The 20,962-nt window shown below is 42.2% G+C and overlaps 2 protein-coding genes across 7 annotated transcripts in view; one reads left to right on the top strand and one right to left on the bottom strand.

Annotated features, from left to right (window-relative positions):
* The window catches only part of rpl38 (ribosomal protein L38), a 498,028-nt gene that overhangs the window by 51,899 nt on the left and 425,167 nt on the right, over nucleotides 1-20,962 (top strand). The window lies entirely within an intron of this gene.
* The window catches only part of sdk2b (sidekick cell adhesion molecule 2b), a 244,451-nt gene continuing 225,960 nt past the window's right edge, over nucleotides 2,472-20,962 (bottom strand). The window contains exons 37-45 of one of the 6 annotated variants that reach the window (XM_051417851.1): nucleotides 20,320-20,457; nucleotides 19,728-19,889; nucleotides 19,518-19,643; nucleotides 18,408-18,572; nucleotides 18,146-18,286; nucleotides 16,475-16,634; nucleotides 10,461-10,590; nucleotides 5,214-5,270; nucleotides 2,472-4,667 (exon numbers count right to left, since the gene is read on the bottom strand). In XM_051417851.1, coding sequence (XP_051273811.1) covers nucleotides 4,245-4,667; nucleotides 5,214-5,270; nucleotides 10,461-10,590; nucleotides 16,475-16,634; nucleotides 18,146-18,286; nucleotides 18,408-18,572; nucleotides 19,518-19,643; nucleotides 19,728-19,889; nucleotides 20,320-20,457 — 1,502 coding nt within the window. In that variant the 3' untranslated portion in view covers nucleotides 2,472-4,244. Of the gene's footprint in view, nucleotides 4,668-5,213; nucleotides 5,271-10,460; nucleotides 10,591-16,474; nucleotides 16,635-18,145; nucleotides 18,287-18,407; nucleotides 18,573-19,517; nucleotides 19,644-19,727; nucleotides 19,938-20,319; nucleotides 20,458-20,962 lie in introns of all 6 variants that reach the window. The other 5 variants (XM_051417849.1, XM_051417850.1, XM_051417853.1 and 2 more) reach the window with 5 other exon arrangements.

Below are 20,962 nucleotides of genomic sequence, written 5' to 3'. Positions count from 1 at the left end.
ATAGCCATGAAGGTAATTAGGGTAGACTTGGTGCTCTTTGCTCAAATTATTTTTGACAATTTCCAGATGACATTAGAAAAATGGCCTTTAATTTCACAAACACAAAGCAAATTTACAACCTTTGATGCATAACACATTCAGGTAATTTAGAAAGGAGCTTGTGCCTGTGTGGTTACAACAGTCATCTGGTCCTCAGGTGTGAACTTTAACTCTTGTTTCACCACTGACGCCCACCTGTCTGCTAAAGCCTCAGTCGCCCACCTGTAAATATCATCAGCTCTTATATTATTGCATAATGGACCAATTAGTGGTGCAGAGTTGTATGGAAGGCTCTGTTTGGGTCCTTCAGAACTTCAATGAGGGTATGCAGGAACACAAAACTTTGATGGCGCATTACCCTGAAGTGGGCCTCTTATTCAGTTATTGCTTCCTTGTGTGGCTTTGTGTTATGTGTTATATAATGCATACAGCCAGGAAAGGCTACAGTAATAAATTGGGACACGAGGGACTCTACTTTTCAGGCAGTCAACTGGACAAACCAATAAGGATTAAAATAACTGTGACCAAATATGACTTCATCAACAATTTCAGCAATTTACGTCACAATTTTCAGTTGTCTCAGACCTCTAAGTAGATCTTGCTTGAACCACACACTGTGGAAATTAAAGTGTGCATCCAAGCTGGAATAAGAGTGAGAGTGACTTACCAAAATGACTATGGTCATTTTTGTGCTCTTTCCCATAATGCACATTAAGTCGGGAACAAATTTAAGCAGCCACCAAACAGTACATTAGAAGGGCATTCATGAAAGGCACTCTGGGAATATCCTCTTTCTCAAATTAGTATCCTTTCTCCAACTGCCAGTATATCCTCTTCAAATCCCCAATCCACCCTCAGTGAAGCTCACAAACGAGGCAATTAAATTCAGGGTTTCAAACTCCTTTGAACTACACCTTCTGTCTGAATCCTTTAATATTCCAACTGTGTGTTCTCAAAGCTCATCAGGGCTATTTAGTACCTTGGGCTCCCCTTTTTAACAGGGACCACCAGCTCACTCTTTTCTGTCATTCATTTCCTGAGGGAGAGTGACAGAGGGAAATGAACATTTGAGCAAGTGAAATACCTCCTGTCTGTGATTCTTTTGTCGGAAGCAAATTTCCCATGTGTTTTCAAAAAAGAGATTAGTGCTCTGGACGCGCTCGCTCCAATTCCCTCTTCTGTCCTATCCCATCTAATCTCCTCTCTTCTCTTGCCTATGTGTTTAGTAGGTTAGCCCTGGATCAAGTTGACTGTGATCCAATTAGCATCTAACACCATCTGACACTGTACATGTGCCTCTGTCATGCAAGGATGTGTCTGTTAGTTCAGTCACTTTTTAAATTCAAACACATTGCTTATGGCTTAAATACATACAAGTATCAATTTTTGTGCAGTCTGATAGGTTTAATGGGCCAACTGAGCTGAGTTTAGTCGACCAAGGAACAGATGAGCTAATGAATTGTGGTTATCAGTGTGCGCAGAGGAAGATGAAAAAGTCAGGAGGGGACATTTGTAACCAGATAACAGGATTTCACAGCATCTACACTGATCCAATTTATTGCTGCTCTGAGTAACACCAAGGTTAGGTGGAATTTCATCACCTAATTAGGCATCGACAGATCCCACATGTGCTTACAGAAAGCATTCATACACAGAGCATTGCTGGCATCGTGTCATCTCACGTTGTTGAACGCTTTCCTTTGATGTGTTCATGACGTGTCGTTAAAAGTAAGGTGGTTTTTGTGACATGATGCACCCTGGGCATTAGACACGTTTCGCCGTTTACCTGGAAATACTAATTAAAGCCACGCTGAGACTGAAAATAGCCCTTCACCAAACGGATGCAAAGTCTGTGCATTGCTGTGTTGGTACATGTCAATGAGAAGAAGAACTCACAGAATCAGGAAGTCCAGTTTGAGCAAATCTGATGGCTTATCAAATGCCAAATCACTGCTCTGCTGTCATATTATAATCCTCTGAGGCAGGATAATAGTCATTTATATACTATCTCAACAATTATGAGATTACTGCTGCGCGATGGTTGTGTTTATGTTGTTTCATCCACTGTGACAGAGCAGGGATGGTAGTGAGGAGAAGGTTCGCAGGGGGAATGGCTTTGCTTGATGTACAGTATGTGACTGCTGACTACTATTGCTGGAGCTCAGAACAGAAGTCATGTGGGTTGTGGCACAAGTTGAGCCAGAATATACTTTATTTCCAGATGACTGCCTTTTTCCTAAAGTCGCACTAAAATTAATGGAGTGACTGCATTTTGAGAGCTATTGTCGGTCAGAATGTAGCTTTGGGCTAGGTTACAATAGTCATATGATTTTAATTTCCCAACCAGCCCTTGTAAGCATAATATTTAACCTTGCACTTTTCATTTCCCATCCAGCCCCCCTGCACAGTTTGCAATTGAGTACCAGAACCGCTAACATTCAAAAATAATTTATTTCAGAAATGTACTGTGATCATATATTCATTCAGATTCTGCATGATAAGCTTTTGTTGCGTACAATGAAATCACCCCACAGAGAAAAAAATAGTAAAAGTAGATGACACTTTTTTTTCCTTTTTTTGAACTATGGAAACTAGGAACACACCACTGAGTCTTCACTATAGCATTATGAGCGCGCCTGGCAGGTGGCTGGGTGGCCGGCCCTCTGTGGCGTTACTCCAGGCAGGTTTACAGTTGCTGCAGGACAATCTCTTTATAACCAGACAGACAGTGAATGATCTGTAAAGCTTACACACAAGAAGTGTAATCACACGCACTCATACACATGCACACACACACACACACACGCGCATTAGCATTTGGGACAGTTCAGTCACACCTGAATAGTACAGAGTGGTTGATTACACAAAAGGGAAACAGGTGAGGCAATTCCATGACATCATCTCTTGGCGCAGGCCCAGCGCTGCCCCGTGATAGTGTTGAGTGATCGAGAAGAGTTATACCAGCAGGGGCGGAAACAGGAAAAAAACCTCCGTTTCAAAATCACACTTTTACCATTTTAGCAGAACCAGCAGCTGTGCCCACACGTGAATGTCCCAGACTACTTCAGTTTGTCACTCTTACGTAGGATTTCAAAGCATTTTCAGTAGACATATGCAGAATGAGACTGATGTGTGAATACGTGAGCCAGCGAAGGGTGAAAAAATATGGGTTGTGTATGCAAATTTAGTCACAGCCCACGTCCGTCAGGATTAAAAGAAGGCTCTCGTCGTGCGAGGCCAGCCACTGCGATGCCACAGTCAAGGGCACCGTGAGGAGTTCAGTAACAACTGGTGCCAGATATCATAAATAAGTGTTTCTCTATCAAGGCATCTTTGATCCACTGTAACACACTCACAAAAAGACTCAAACACTTTCACTTTAACAGATATACACTCATTTCATATATCTGCAGGATCCTTCAGGCACAGCGCAGTCAATCTGACCCGCCATGGCCAAAATTTGTCCGACTTTTGTGCTATAGGCCAGAGAGCTGTTTCCATGGAAACGCATGATTGTTTCGCCAGTGTCCATTTTAAACTCTCCCAGCCAACACATTAAAATTTGTTCAATTTGGCATGAATTCCACATCCACGGTTGTCTATTATTTCTTCCTTTGTTTTGTTTTTACATCCAGTTCATCCAGTCTAAACAAACCCTTTTCTTTCTAGTTCCACAATATGGCTCCATCATATTGTTATTTCAGTCTCTATCAATGCAGACTCTGCACTGATTTGATTTTGTCTTTTAGGTACATCTACTATATATATACGTATATATATATGTATATATTTATATGTGTGTGTGTGTTTTTAAAGATTCTTGTGACCTGTACAGAATCAAAGCAATAAGCATTTGAATGTGTTCAAAGAAAAGTAACAGAAAAAGGAGGAAATTAAGTCATGCAAATAGGTCAAATAGCAAAATAAAAGTGAGAAGATGTTGCAGAGAGAATTTTCGCAACTGGTGAGAGAAATCAAGTCTACACTGTCACGCTTACACACATTAAACAATAAAAAACAGCTCCAAAAATTCTCATAGTCTTGTTCCGCATGTATCCAGCCTGACTAAAGACAACACATAAAAAAAAGTAATGAAAAGAAAGAAATGTGTAAAAGACTTGATTGAGCTGACTGCGCTTTGCTATCTTCTCCATCACAAGTTGGGTAGATATTTCCAGAACTTTTTATGTCCTTTTCAGCATTTTTCACACAAAGGAGGAGAAGCCAGCGATGGGGGCCCGTGAGCCAGGGGCTAGGCTGCTTGGGGGCCTGTAGAGGGTGCTGTGCTGGCTGGGGGGGTTGGAGCTCTGCTGAGAGGGGGTGGGAGTCCGGCTACCTTTGGGCCTGAACAGGCTGCCTTGGCCCTGGGGCTGGCCCTGGGCTTGCTGAGGCTGGGGGCTGGGGGAACTAAGCTGGGGCGGCAGTGGAGGTAGAGGAGGCAGCGGTGGTGGGGCGCAGTGATCTGGGTCGCCCGACTCGGATTCAGTGTAGCTGTAGGCCTGTGCCCGGGATATGCCTTTCTGTTGGCGCCGCCAGGAGTTGTAGTAAGTGGGGTCACTTATGTAGTGGTTGACGAAGGAGTGGGTCTTCTGTCGGTTCGGGTCCACCTCGTACTCACTGTCGCTGCCCTGTGAAAGAAAGGAAATAAAGAAGATACATTGATTCATGGAGTTAGCATGGGGTGACTCTGCAGTGTTTCCATGTGGAGCAGTTAGAGATGCTGAGGCTATAAATGTAAATGAACATGAAGTTATTGAATTATTCTGAGCAAAGTCATCAAGTCACAATCAACCCCGTCTAAACAACACACACATGCACACACACTTACATTTACAACACAGCACAAGAACACATGGACACCAAAAATGGTCAAAGCATGATTACGGAAGGATGACTTGTTACTGAAGCGTGCATTGTAAACGGACCATCAACACAAGATGGCAAAGGTCAAATTATCTTCAGGACTTAAACCAATCAGTCACTGGATCAAACTAAATGTTCAGGATCTATAATCTTTGTATCCGCACCACGCCAGCAAGACGAGGTTTGGTGTTGTGTAGCACATAAAACCTATAATGGGAATCTGAGGGAAAAGATTGGATGGGGACTAGCAGTAGGAACCAGTCACCTATCAGGCTACAAACATTCAAAGCAGGCAGCCACAGGAACCTCACCAAATGCAGTGGAAGTGTATGTAGGCCACCTGTCCCATATGAAAACACCAGCGCCTCCTATGGGTGAACAAAACAATGGGTTTTACAGTGCATCACCATAACAGAATGATTAAAATGGCCCAGTCATGATGATGATATCATAGATATGTTATACATATATAGATCCTTTGTGCCATTCTGTGTGAATGGTGTGATTATCTAAGAAAAAATGAAAAGCAACATAGGTCGTGCAGTGCATTCTCAAACACAGAAAGTGTGATTTTAGGAGTTAATTGGGAAGGAAGTTCTTTTTCTTCGGTCTTTAGGTCAGTTTGAATTCCAATCAAGCCATCTGTAAAGAAATGAAGATAATCCTCAGCACATTCTCGTCACTGGCCCTTCGACTTGCTGCAGGCTGGGCTAGAAATGCTATTGTATTCAAGTCAAGTAACATTCCAGGTGTCAAACAAAAAGCGATGTGATCACTGAACACTCGGTGGGGACTGCTTGTGGTCAGCAAATTGTCACGAAAGCAAGATGCCAATTGGCCAGCTAACCTGTGATTAATCACCTGGCTGCAGTGAACTAATGCTCAGTCGACTTTGCCAGAATTGTCACAGGCTAATTTCCCTAAGAGTATTAGGTGCCTTAGAAAACTAAAGCAAGGAAGGCCTATTCTTTTCATAGGAGTGCATGGAAGAGACTCCTGATGCTGATTTTTGTGACTGTCTCAAGGTTATTAGCTCTCTCTTACTCATATTATCATGTTCCTTCTTTTTATACAGGAACATGGCAGTTGGCACGCACTCGAAGGATACACTCCAGAGCACAGCTCTCATGCTGGATATTGCACAGCACATATGTGATGCATATGGCAGCAGGCTCAGATTTCCCATAGCCTCAACAAGGTCCATGTCTTCTATGCCAAACCCCTATATAAAGGCTTTTCTTCTGTAGTTTTCAGCAGAGTTTATAAATGTCCAAACAGACAATGCCTGTGTTGAATTATAGAAAAAATACACCGCTTTTTTGATCCTCTTTGGTTCTAAACAAAGGAAAGTGATCCCCTCCCCCCACTCTCATTTTTCCACAAATGAATCAAAGGCAGACATTGTGCACAGCAAGATTTGGCTCAACATTCAGAAGTTTAACACAATGATCATACTTTCCTTTTCACTTGCTTTTTACATTGTTGTTCCTCTCAATAATAAGAGTAAGGGTGTGAGATGCATCAACGCCTGGGGATGTTTGTTGTCCAGTTGTAATATTGTTACTCAGTTGCAAACACTTGGGGCCAACCAGTGTTGAAAAGCATTCCAGTCATGCCAGTGTGTTTAGCAACACAACAACACAATAACGAGATCCATTCACAGTGGACCAACAAGACATACTAGGCCACTTCAAGCGGTATTACCTCACCCTAAAAGAATTAACACTGCATTGAGAGATGAAACATCGCTCCAGTTGTGTGTGTGTGTGTGGTAGTGGGAAAGAGTGAGTGCAGACCGAGTGTTGACACAGTGAATTGTGTTCTACTCCTGCCTGCCTCTGCTTTGCCATGGAGTGTGCGCAACAGATGTCCTGACTCTTGACATGTCCTACATACAAGTATTCTCCTCTGCAATCTGTCCTCTTCGTGCGTATGGTTCGTCTTTAACAGAAATAACTCAATGATCCAAATGAGGAATCTACAGTGGAGATTCTTGATAATTTGCCTCTGGGGCAGCACGGTCCGTGAAACAGCTTCTTACTTTGACTCATTACAAGCTAATTACTAGAGCTGAATGCTGTGAAAGAAACAGACTTAAGGCATGAAATGCAGCATTGCACCTCCGCCTCAAGGGAACCACCACCACTTTATGTGTGAGACAGACACATACCAGCCTGCCAGTGACAATTATTAGACATTTTTCATGATTATGGTGTTAAATTGGGCAGAGAAAGAGATTAAGAAATCTTCCCAATTAACTGGTGAGACATCTTGACAGTAGTTTATTTTATCATCGACATTACAAAGTTGCCCTGCGTTTCAGTTTACAATCGCTAACAATGTAGGAAGGAGAACAGTGCGGGTGAAGGGAAAGAAATTACGACAATGGATGTGCATTAAACATAGACCATTCGTTGGAGATAAATTGGTCATTATCGGCGAATAAGGCAGGTGTTCAGACAATCTATCTCAAAGAACTTTGACCTTTGACCACAGCCAGCAGAGAGAGTTGAACTGCAAATGGCATATGCTATAATGCTGCAACCAATTCTTGTTTTTATCTATATTCAAAGCACCTTACGATTAACCAAATGTTAAAAAATGCTTTGTAAATAACCTTTTATTCTACGTTTCTATAATGGCATGAGACAGAAACAACAATTTCCTGACAAGCATTGGCCCCCATCCCCCCTGCAAATTGATGCATACCCCAATACCACAGAGTGGGTCAGTCTTTTGTCCTCTAGTTATGGATTATTGCAAAGAGGAGGGGGTGAAAAGAGGGGCGGTGGGGCTGTCTATGTCACTCTCATTGATGAAGTGAACGCAGCAGGGGTCCCCAGAGGCATAGACAATAACAGTATATATGGGGCTAGAGGGGGATTAAAAAGTCAGACATTCACGGTACATGCATTTGTGTGTGTTTATAGCAATCTTCTGTGTAGAAAAAAAAAGATTAGAGTGAAGGAAAAACAGGAATTGGAAGATATGTTTTTGGTTGCTTCATCAAAGTTAAGTTCTACTTTGTCAGCATCAAGGCCGGGATATAGGTTCCCTAAGCAGCTCCAATCCCCTCTCTCTACTATAATGTATGTTACTTTATTAGAACAACGGGTAATCAAAGGATTTGAGATTTTGGGGGGAATTAGTGCTGTCCCAGACTGGATTAATTTAATTAGAATAATGGAAGCATGTGCTTTCACTGTGTTTCCCAATTTATTAATTTTTTCTTTAATGTGTCACCCGTCTGTACTTCAAGGGACTGTGTGAGGCCAGTTTTCATCTCATGATTCCTCCTTTCACCATTTCTGTCTCTCTCTGCTATCCTCTGTCATGCAGTACAGACACCATTGAATTGTTAAAAATAAAATAGAATTTATTTGCGGCCGAATTTTCCTTTATTCTGGATTATGGCATCATACTTCAGACAGGGCCAGTCAAAACAAAGTGGTGTGTTGTCACTAGAGACGATCTCAACATTAGAGAGAATATTTTCACTGGAGCCAAAGACAAAAAAGCTATAGTAACCAGAGAGACAGAGAATGGGAGGGTGGGAGAAAGAACGAGATAAACACGGAAATGAAAGAAAGAGAGAATGCATGTAAGAGAAAGTAGACATCTTCATTTCTCTCCCATGGAATGCCGTTCTGCAGAGAGAGCATAATCTGCAATCCATCTCTGACTCAGAGATGAGATCATCTGTCTTCGCCTGGTTTCGGCCGTAAATGACACATAAAGACAGTGCCACAGAGACAACCTTGGAAAATGAGAAAGCCTATACTCTAAAGGAAAAAAAGTCAATAGGGCTGTACCTGCAGGGGAGCAAAGCTGTAATGGTGGCCTTGTTGCCTCACCAAGTCAATGTTAGCTTCCTCCAAATCCCCTCTTGAGGAGGAGTATAATAGTCAACTTATACCTGCTGGTGGGGGCCCCGGGGATTAAAGAGGACAGACAGCACAATGTCATACTGATAGCTCTGAGTTATCCGCTCAATAAAACTTCAAAGAGCATTCCTGGATTTCTCTGAAGCACCATTGGGTGTTGATATGGTTGCCTGTCAGGGGCATGGCAGAGGAGCCTTAGGGTAACAGGCAGGGCTCTGTGTGTTTTAGCCCATCAAAGCCAACATCAGCCCTTTGAATGTGCAGTGTGGCAGCAGGCAGGTGTCGTCATCTCAGGCTGAGGAGGGCAGTTACTGCATTAGGGCCATGTTTGACAATACACAAGTGCGAACGGTAGATATGTCAGACGGGTGATGAAATGACGAAATGATTCATTTGAGGGGATGTTATCGTGCTGTGAAAGGTCCTGTCCATAGCGATTCATTGTAGGGAGATTTTCATTTGATCTGGAAATAGAACTTTGGTCCCGATAAGGCCAGGTGGGGAGAGATTTCTGGCTACGGAATTCACACTAGGGACATACTAACTGAGAGATGTTCCAAGATAATTTGGGAAATGCCCAGAGTAAAGAATTCCTAGATGAAAGAAAGCACCAAAGGAAGCCTGAAAGCAAGGGAATTCAGGACCGCTTCCCCCCCCCGGTGCTTTCATCTGACTAGGATCAAAACCAGACTGCAAACCGCAAGATGGTTCACCCGAACCATAGAGAACCGGAGAGGAAAGGGACATAAACAAAAACAGAAAAACATATATGCATTGGGAAAGAGAAAAAAAAGAACAAAGGTCAGGAAATCAGAAACATGAGGGCGAGAGGCACGCAGACTGATCAATGGAAAGAGAGAGAGACGGAGAAAAAGTCACAATTTATCGATGAGACACACTCACAGGGCAAAAGCAGTTTGGCTCAGCAATAGCAAACACCGCAAGTCAGACATCCTAACAATAGTCGTCATCTATCAATCCTGACAGTGTCTGCTTAGAGGACTTTTCTAAATAGATTCAAAACTGTGATTTTAGACTGCTTACAACGCTAATGAGGCTAGACGCTAACCACAGAAGAAGAGCCAGCTGGAAAAGCCAATACAGTATTCTAGTTTTCCCCAGAGATTATTTTTTACTTGACTTGACTGGCTGAAAATTCAATAGGAAAGTTTCATAGGCCGCCTGGCTGGAGCGAGAACTTCCAATACGTAACCAGCGCTAAAATACATTTTGCAGAGAGCATCTGCCTTTGCCGTCTTACATAACAAGTGCTGTGCCTGAGTGCAGTGGCCTGGATCGCAGGTGGATGTTGGCAGAGTGACATTCTCCACAGGTCACTGCCTGGTCTCAAAACTGCTTTGCCGCCAGTGAGCAGAGTCATTAATCTCTCATCTCTCCCTTTGCATTACAGTAGCTATATCGTATGACCTCTGCAGGCTGAATGCATTCAGGTGAACAACAGAGAAAGGACACCATGTGGACAGTATGAACTGACACGAAACACACTGTACAGCCGACAATGCATGACTGAATTCCTGAGGAATTCAAGGAGATGACAGTGTGCACACGTAGACGGGTACAAACATATAACACACTTTATGCAGACAGATAGAAAACAGTTTACATACAGAGAACATAAAAGGTAGTATAAAAAAACAAGAGTTGCTACTGCACCTGTGAGTCTGAGATTTCAGAGGGTTTTTCAGTCAGACTGCTACTCTCTGCAGGGATCAGGTCATTGTACTTTGTGCTGACATCCTCGTCTGAATAGTGAAGACTGCCAGGACTGGGCCTAGGAGGCGACCTGGGCAAAGGATAAAAACAGAAAAATTTAGAATAATTCAGTTGGTTGTCCTATCATTGAGGCTAATATTGTATTGGCATTTCATGATAACCATTTAAAATTAGTTTGAAATGTAAAGGATAATTCCAGTTTTTTACAACTTGGGTCGTTTTATTGTAATTCTTGCTCATCAACGTAATTGCTGGGATCTGGGAACACGCTGATATCACAAAAAAAAGTCAGATGAGGCAGAAATCGACCAGTCAGACAATCAGACCGATTTGAAGTCCCCAGGTCAGCCAAAATTACTTGGAAGAGAAAACAAAGCTAAACTGTAACATTATTATCACACTGTCCGATGTAAAATCCATCACAGTTTGCAGACTGAGTTTTCCTGTGTAGTTGCTGACCCCGATGTTAATACCTCCAAATTAGTCAGAGCCACAGAGAAAGCTCGGGTCATCGTATCGGAGTCCCAGCACACACAGTGAGTTTAATTTGCCTCCATCAAGGCAGAGGTTTTACCTCCCTAGAGTCAGCACAAACAGATACATGAGGTGTTTTATTCCATCAGCTATTGGCTTTTTAAGCAAAATTTCTTTTGGCCTGCGACTAGCTGTAGATGTGTTACACTGCTCTCCCTGATGGTTTTGGTGACAAGCGATAGTGACAGTGATGGTGGTGCTAACCTGTGTACTTGTATGTATTTGTGTATGCATGTAGATAGCCTATGGATTGCCATTTTTATTCATTTGCTTGTTGTAATAAATATGTATTACTATTGACTGCTGTTTGCAAGCCAAACAGCCCCAGTGGGACAGCTTTACTCTGCTCTAAATACAGTGGTTTAGATATTCTGCCTAAACTGCTTGTGGAGCGTCCCTGTAGCCCAGTGGTCTAGAACACAACATCCTCAGTTTGATTCCAGCTGGGATGCTTTGTTGTTATTCCCCCTATGATCGTCTTCTATGTTTTCTTTCTGTCTCTACTGTCAGCTGTTAAATAAAGCCAAACTTTTACTTTCGCTCTGTGAAAACCCCCTCATTTATTTGAATGAAACCAGTCTGGCAGCACAGTGGGGGTGCTAATGTGGGGTGCTAGGGCAAGACAACGCAGGATCACCTGGCAACAAAGTTGAACCTGGCACAACTTTTGCTGCAACTCCATGCAGTGGCCAATACAATACTGGTAGATTACTTGGTAACGTGAATGTGGCTGTGTTTCTACAGTTCACCTCACGATTGTTGCAGTGAAAGATAAAATGGTTGCAGCTGTAACAACTTTTCAGAGTTGTAGAATCCTGTCTCTTAAGATTACAAACGGCTGTGTGTTGGCATGTGAAAGGCCTTCAAATTCACAGATCCATTACTCAAACTGGACTTCCTGGACTGTATTTCATTGTAACACCAGTAACTGAAGCTGCACCCCCCCCAAATATTAAAGAGGTTTCACATACACAAGCAACTTTAGCTATTCATTGACTCTATAATAGGCCTCCTTCATTCTCAATAATGTCTGAGACACTACAGTAAGCGCTTCCTTCCAAGTTCACATGCATCACTGTCTGTCTGTGTGTGTAGGAGTGCAGCTTGATGAGAATCATGGGACACTCATGAGATAGCTGCCTACAGCCAGTCTCTCCTGGAATGAATAATCCCCCCTGATTCAGTCCTCACTGTGGGCTGTGGAATGTCAAACCACTGGGCCCTTGTGACTAAATTATAAACTGAACTCTTGCGGCGCTCATCGGGGTCATCAAATAAATGGCAGCCTCAGGCTTTGCTCTGGCAAATGTTATCAGAGCCTACATGAATGATGGCGCGGATTAAACTGTCAATGGCATACTGCGCCGATCAAACATGTCAGTCAGAGTCAAGTTTCAAGAGTGTAAGTGATGGGACTGAGCAAAGGGGGGATTCTTCAGCGGAGTGTGAAGGGAGAATAGGGCTGGGGAGAGGTGTTGAGTGAACCTAAAAGCTAAAAGAAAGAAGGAATGAGGAAAAATGAGGGCAGAGAAAGATGAAATGAAAAAAACATCTCCTAAAATGGTGCGCTCCAGTCGGGGGTTCTTTAAGTAAATATGAGAGGAAAAAAAGCTCTTGGTGCCTAAGCTCCTCTGTACTTTCCACTGTCCCCGGTCCTGCTAAACAAACACCCATCTGTTTCTGCTGATTGGTGCTGGTTTGGCTGAAACTACTGGGACATACTGACTCCTGTTGACTTTCCAGACCATAGTGTCGGCCGCCAGTCGCTGCCAGTGGATCTGCTGCAGCACACACACACACACACACAGATGCTTTACACGCTGAAACCACATTTGCATTTTTCCAAATAAATATATTTTGAAAGCATTTCAAAAATGCTGTGGGTAAATTCCAGCAGTTTTCACAAGGGGTGGTGTTTTGAGTGTGGTGTGGACAAAATGGAAAACTCCACAGGGAAAATCACATAACAAGCTATAATTCAGTTACGCTCGATGAGATATATTAAACTAGATTAATTCATTTAACTTGAGTGGAGGAGTGAAACGTGTATAATAGCGAGCTATTTATACAACAAAGTACTACCGTTTTAATTTGTGTGATATTTTCTGTGCATGTTTGAGCTCAAGTGTCTCTGCAGACATTATGCAGATGTATTATATGACTTTGCTGAGAACTTGCAAAGGACATTTCTTTCTGATAAAGAACGGAAGGCTGTTGCAGTTTTCAGAACTAAGAATTAAACTCTCATGTTAAACATATTAGATCTTTTAGTCTCCTGGAGTAGCTCAGTGTTAATGTGTAACAATAAACAACATAATACCAAACACATTAGAGCTGCATTGAATAATTATTTATTATTGAATCTATTTTTACTTAACAGATTCTACAGAAAGATTACTGAGAGCTCAAGGTGACACTAAATTGCCTGTTTTATCTTATTAACAGTGCAAAACCTGAACATAATCAATTTACAAGTATATAATGTAATGTTTGACCTGAAAAGAAGAAAACCACAAATATACTAAATAAGTGTTGGAGGGAATGTGGAGAAACCTATGCAAAGTTCACAAACATATTTTTAATTGGTGTCAAAGGGCAACAATTATGTCTAATGACCATTTCTGTGGTTCCAGAATTGGACTTATTAGGTGTAATGAAATAATTGTTAAAATGGATGAACTTTGTGTACTGAAAATATCTTTTTTCTAAAAAACCAATTACAAGAACTGAAGAAAAAAAGCCGAATGACAAATGGAAAGAATAAGTGGAGCAAATTAAGAAAAAATCACTGATAAATTCCTCGGAAATATTGACTGTCCTAGCTGCGCTGCGTAAGCTGAAATCGATGTATGGAATGAATGTATTACATGCAGATAGGTGTATGTGTATTAATGTATATGTTTATGCATCTTGTACACATATGTATAGCTTCCTTGTCTTTCTCTTTATGACCATAATGAGCATACAGCTGTTAAAACATGATGACTTGGGGGTTATGAATGCAGTAATGACACAATTAATGAAGTAAATGACAATAATGCATATTCAAGTTTGCATTTGGTTGTACTTGTACTCTTGATTGTTGGCGATGTTGTTGTGGGGGACTCTGCTGTTAAATGTCTGTCTTTAACTGGAATGTTTTGTATTTGTCCGACAGTTGCCACAGACACAAAGGGAATTTCCGAAAGGACGAGAAACAACATTAACTAAGTATCCCCTTTCTAACAACACAAATGTGACACAACTTCTTTAAATAAAAGTTCTAATCTAAGATGCTAGTCCAACTCCGAAAACATTACAACAAAGTCTTAATCACAGCTCTGATTTTCTATCTGCACTTATTCCCAAAAGGGCTCTCCACCGTAACCTTTACCAACTTGCATTCCTCAGCAGTCCATGCAGCGAGCCCCCTTATGCCACAGCCGGACAAAGAGCTGGAGCCGATGTGAAGAAATGCTATTGAGAGCCCACTGGGACATTATGATAAACTGCCTGTTTAAAAACACTGAGGAAGCTCGGCCCACTTTCACCTCTTCTCCTTGACTCTCATACACTGTTGAGTGAGGCGTAAATTATTTATCAGCTCTCTCTCTCACTCGGATAGAGAAGGGTCCACTTAATCGTCTCGCAGCAAAACTCAGTCAGCAGTACGTCGGGTAAGAAATGAGAACCGGGGGGTGGGGGTGAAATCAAATCTGCCCCCGGTCTTTGCTCATTATCAGGGCTCTCCTCGTGCTACAATTGCCTGTAGGGACTCATTAACATGTCTGAAGTGTTCAAGAGCTTTGTCACTCAAGAGTGTTTAAAACCATGTTAATCTAGACTGAATTACTTCACCAGGACCTCCTCAAACCTCAAACCAGTGTGTCAAAGTAGATTTCAAACTACAGAAAGAGGCTGATACAAAGCCACGCAGGAATGATGCTGTTAATCCTTCCCTCTTTATCATAACAGCAGCGAAACATGGATCTTCTGGATGTTGAACCTCAGCCCCAGCACATTTGGACACTAGTGTGTGAGTCCGAGCCAGAGTTCATGTTCTGTCAGAGCGGATTAATGCTTACATAAATCGCGCAGCCACATAATGGATAAATTGTTTATTTTTTTTAACCAGAATCAGCAAAGTGCTGTGGAAAGATAATTCAAGTGTATGCAAGTGTTGCTGTTTTACTATTCTTAGCATTCATTTTAACCTCCTTCTAGTGCTAAAAAGATATATTGACAATTTAAGTAGTGACAGATTAAGTTGTCAGTCACCATAAGTGAACTGAATTGACTTCCCTGTGACTGTGATTGAATTTACAGTCATTCATATTGGCCCTTCTGTTAAACTCTGGACAAATGATCTGCACACAGAGAAAATCTCTGTCTAAAATCAACCGTAAATGGCATTTGCTGTCTAACACAGCACTGAATTAGAGTGAGTACAGTGGGATTAAGAATGTGTTTGATTTCTGATCCTGGTATCAGGCAAAGGACTTCATCCTGTCTTTGGTATTCTGAGTCCGGGGATCAAGATGTGGCATTAATCTATAATCGGAGGCTCAGGTGTTGGGATTTGGGCTCCTCCACTATGGGCTGAGTTCAAAGACTGCTGATTCTGAAAGTACATCTGTGCATTCTTCCACTCCCAGCCTCCCCCTTCAAGCCAGAGACATAATAGGAAGCTGCCTGGAAGCTCCTCAAAGACCTGGACCCGCTTTGATCTGTTCTCAAGGCCACACTCCCATGCACACATACAAATGCACAAACTCAACCAAATTTCTCACACATTCTCATACATAAAACAGGGTACTTTTCATTATATGGACAAGCAGACTCATGCACATACAGGATGTTAATGCACCTGTCTCCTCCAAATCACATCACCCAGTCAGTATCACTACAGAATGCCCGGATATCCATATGAAATACAGTCTCTGCTGACAAACCGCCATAAACCTTTCAACTATCTTCAGCAACATGACTGCAACTGACTCTAAATCCACCTCTTACCTAAACAGGTACTAATAATCAAATGCAAAGTATACAGTCAGTTCCAAAATTGGACTTCTAACTCCCTACAGAATTCTTAGCACAGGCGTCAGTCAGAGTGATTGGCTTTAACCAAGGTCATGGTCTTAGTATGCGCCACGTCTTACAGCTGGGATTCACTGAAATACAGAAGCTCATTAAAAGAGAATCCGTAGTGACTCAGTTTATATGCTGCTTTTAAATAGCAGGAAGGGTGGATTTAAGTCCAAGTTGTCAGGAGGTGAGTGGTTTCTTTCCACAGAGCTGAAAGTTTTTGCAGGTATGAGGTTAAGTTTCCATGGATAACCCAATTATTTTACCATCTGGCTACTTAATTTTGACTTTGAATTAAGCTTCTAGTTTAAAAAGCATCTGCACTTTCCTGGTCCTGTGCATGGATCACTGACCTGGTGTAGACGCCGTTCTTTCGGCAGAAAGAGTTTTTCACAGACAGCCGTCGGTTGTTGAGTTCCAGAGCGGGGAAACGTCCTTCATCCAGGCTGACCATGTCTCCGTGGGTAAGAGCGTTACAGTTGGAGTTGTTACCTGGACAGACGTACAGAGACACTGTGTGACCACAGGCCATATGGACAGCCAGGTTAGCGTTTGGGAGGACGGATGGAGCGGATCAATTACTTGATCGGCGAGTGAATGAGTGAGCGAACAGAATTAGGTATTAAAGGAGGAAAAATAGACAAATAATATAAAATAATAATGTTGTTCAATAGATGAACCCTCTGAAGAAAAACTAATAAATGAGTGAATGGTAGAGATGTTGTGATGTCTTGGGACTAGCCTGGGGTGTGCTTTAGATGTGCGGGTAAGTGGATTTTGTAACCTTCAGACATAGCAAGGCTAGCAATCTTTGTAAGCTAAGCTAACAATGTGCTAGCTGTAGCCTTATATTGAACAGACAGATATAAAAGTAGTATTGATAGTCTCATCCAACCATCAGCAAGAAAGCAAATATTTCCCAAGGTTAAACAATTCCTTTGAGTCGGACTCAATTCCAAGTCTCAAGTCTTATGTCTAAAGTTTTGTTTCTTAAACTTGAAGTCTTCGTAAAAACCCATACTGATGGGACTTTTCACAATGCAGTATAAAAAAATATATTTTACATGTTATACCATATATTAAACACAGAATGGAGAAATGTTATGTGAGGACATTTCATATAGAATGTAACTTCACAAACACATGACACATGTAGCTATATGCAAACTCATACAGCCGCATATACAAAATACCTCAGTATATGATAAATGAGGGTGCCCCTTTGTGTAAATACTGTCTGTGAATCACACATGAATAGGCAATAACACAACTATTTTGCATCGACTCCGGATGATTAATCAAACAGCTAACACTATAAAACTTTGAGTGACGGACTTGCCATGCTGCTCAACAGTAGATTAATGTTTGGAGAGGCTGTTGCTTGCCATGTTACAGGTTAAAAACACTTTAAGTCATCCTAAGACTTACGAGGGACCACAGAGAGGCCAGAACCGCCGCGGTGGCTCTAGGGCTACTTGAGGTCAATTGGTGGTTACGCAAACACACAGAAAAGGAAAAACCTCTGGGTAGGTCCAGTGGCCTAGGCCAGATTCCTAGAGGGGGCTTTGAGAGCGTCTTTGTGTTGGAGTGAGAAGGAACCTCTTGTTTTTCCTCCGTCAGTCAGAAAGATGGGCAGTGACCCGCAGGGACCCCCCTCCCCTCCCCTGCCTGGCAGCTAAACAGCCATGGCAGAAGTGCTGAGCTGAGGGAAATACCCGCTGATGTCAGGGCTGCACTGAATGGACAAGTATGCCCCCTACTCCTGCTTCCCTACTTCTCTGCCTTTTTGTTCCCCTGCAACTCAGTCAATTATCCAACTCATTCAAAATTAGAATATACCACGTTCTCACAAATAGTTCAGCATTTGAAAACTGCAAATCATTATCATAATCCACTTATAGCGTTACTCTTTTTTAAGAAAAAGTCAAGTCATCAGATTCTTGGCACTCAGTGCCACTGGGTTAGAAGCGAGGATTCTATAATAGTTAAATGCTCCATTTAATTGTGCAATTGTGTGCACTCACCTGATTCGGACTTCTTGGCATACTTCTTGCTCTGTCCTCTGATAATGAGGATGAAAACCAGCAGCAGGATGAAGATGAGCCCCACCAAAGCCACCACAACCAGGAACCACCACTCCTCGTAGAAAGGCGCCACTTTTTGGGCTGAACAAAAGACAGAAAATAGGACTTCAACAACTGGCCATATTTCTGTGATTTTGAATAACATGATAGTCTGAAAATAAATGTAATTCAAATTCCTAACAACAAATACATTAAAGCTCACCGGATATGGAAGGAGAAGGTAGACTTGGGGAGCCATAGCCGTAGTCGTTCACACCAATTACCCTGAAGTCGTAACTGACCCCTTGCTTCAAGATATCCATGTTGAATGTGTGCGATGTCACTTCCTTGGGTATGTCCTTGATTAGGATATCCCACAATCCCTCATCTGTAATGAAGTTTAAGTTGTAAGAGTACGGGTTAGAAGAGACCCTTGTAAAACATTTGAACAATGTGAATATGTCTTTGTTAACAGGTTGTTTGTTTGTTTGATATAAGGCTTCGGTCTGGCTGGCAGCTCCCGGGGTAATTCATAATTCCTACAAATATTACACAATCCATCAATTTCACTGCTCCTGTAAAATTTACAGCAACCGAATCTACATCATAAATAGTTGCACAGCCATATTTCAAATGAAGCAATGTTAGATGGCTTGCTGTTTGCTTTGGAAATCCTGCCAAAGACCATTTATTACACATTGCGCTGCTTGTAAACATCAATGTTAAATTTCACTCCTTTAATGGGGTACACGAACATAAACAAGCACCAATGTTCATATGTCATGTTTCTCAACTTTGGCAAAAGTTAGAAAAGATGATGTAATTTGATCTGAAGACAAGAAGAAAAAGTCATCAAGTTATATGATACTGCAGAGAGTTACGGCCCTTGGCATATGGATAAGAGAACATGAGGGAAGGGGGGGTGTGAGGTTAACCATCTTCATCCCCCTTCTGGGCATTAACCTATGCTATATGATATATCATCATCAACAGAGCTGCTAATCTTCCTTAAAATCTAGCACTAAGCACCCCCCCTCAATTTTCATTCAAACGAGGTCAAACACATCCCTCGCTGTGAGTCACCCACCATCCATCACCATCTTAACCCTGCCAGGGCCTGTCAATCACGACTGAAACCGGATGCCAATTGTCTCAACTGTAGTACCACGATCAATAAGCCATTAAAATACCAGTGACACAAGCACTGGGGCAGCAGATGTTGAGACTTTACACCACTTTCCTTAATCAAACCATCAAGGGGGCTAACACAAGGCAAGGTTTACAAATTCACGAGTAAAGCGGTGATGTGTCTTGATTCAGCTGAGGCACACACCTGAAGGTCTGGCCTCGATCACGTAGCGCGTGATGGGAGCACGTCCTGGATCCCCGCTGGTCCAGTGGAGGGTCAGGGCGGAACCATAGCGGGTGATAAAGGGCTCCCCAGGGGGTCCCGGCGCTCCTGATGAAGAATAATGCAGTAATGAAATAAAGCTTTTAAAATAAAGACGTAAAAATGTTCATGAACAAACATCACGACCACTACCTTCTCCCGGGCCGGTGGTGATGTTAGCCTCCACCTCGGGCCCATAAATGAAGGTCTTGGCACGTATGCGGAAGTTGTAGGTGATGCCGTCAGCCAGGTCTCTGAGCTTCAACCAGAGGGGGCCACTCCCCTTCACATCCACTGTCACTGTCTTACTGACGCCTGGGGGGGAGGGGGAGTGAAGACAGTCGGCACAGGCCACTGAGGACTCTAGACAAACAAACCACATTTAGAGCAGGTCTTACACAGGCCAGGCAATGTGGGAGCACACTCAACACAAGCAAACACACACGCAGAAATGGAATTAGTAGAGGCAATTATGTATGCATGTTGGCACTGTAGTCACATATCATTTGTGATGATAGAATGTAAAAGGTTGCAATGACATACAAGCTGTTAAGGTCACGGGGATGATTAGCTTATAGCCCGAGAAAAATGCACACCACAAGATTTTGACCAAGAGCAAAAGTTAAAATCTACACAAGTTTTAATTTACAACCCTAAGAGATCTTGAAGTGTGCATAAAGCTTTTATAGAAGCCAGCAGCCATTTTGAGCAAAGAAAAGTGTAATGGGCAAGAATGAGAGCTTACCATCTACTGGGGTGCAGGGTTCATAGACCAGCCGGTAGCCCTCAATTATGCCATTAGGGAAGGTGGGTTCGCCCCAGGACACATTGACCGAGGTGGTGGTCAGCTCACTGAAGTGGATGAAGCTGGGAGCACTGGGAGCTGGAACAGGTCAAAGGTCAAAAGATATATGGAAAATAGTCAATACAATAGGTATGCGTATAGGTTTTCCATTGACAAATGTGTGCAAAGGTTGTGCGGGAGGCCATACAAACAAAGATGTGTCTGCTTGTGAGAGGGAGGACTCATTATAGAGCCTATAATAAAGTTTAACTACAACTATAAGATAACCGGTGACAAAGGGTCAGCAAGTTAGCCAACATAATATTTGCTAATACCTTATATTAATACTATATTTCAAAGCTGTATGTAACAAGTTTGGACAGATTTTCCACAACACATTTTAAGAACTGAAACTATATTGTTAGTCAAGTTAGCTTAATCTTCTGTGAACGACTTATTTAAATTTAATAACTTTGTAGTAGATGTGAATTGGCTTAACCTCAACAATAAAAACTTGTTAAGGTCATCTCCTACAGGCAAACAATAATCCCTGCAGAGACATTAAAATCTGCACTACCCAGAGGCTATGAGTGTTGGAGCTGCA

This window comes from Dicentrarchus labrax, unplaced genomic scaffold (genome assembly GCF_905237075.1).
Source record: "Dicentrarchus labrax unplaced genomic scaffold, dlabrax2021, whole genome shotgun sequence".
Classification (NCBI taxonomy): Eukaryota; Metazoa; Chordata; class Actinopteri; family Moronidae; genus Dicentrarchus; species Dicentrarchus labrax.
The sequence above is the reverse complement of the archived record's forward strand: the minus strand, read 5'-3'. Positions and strand labels throughout refer to the sequence as shown.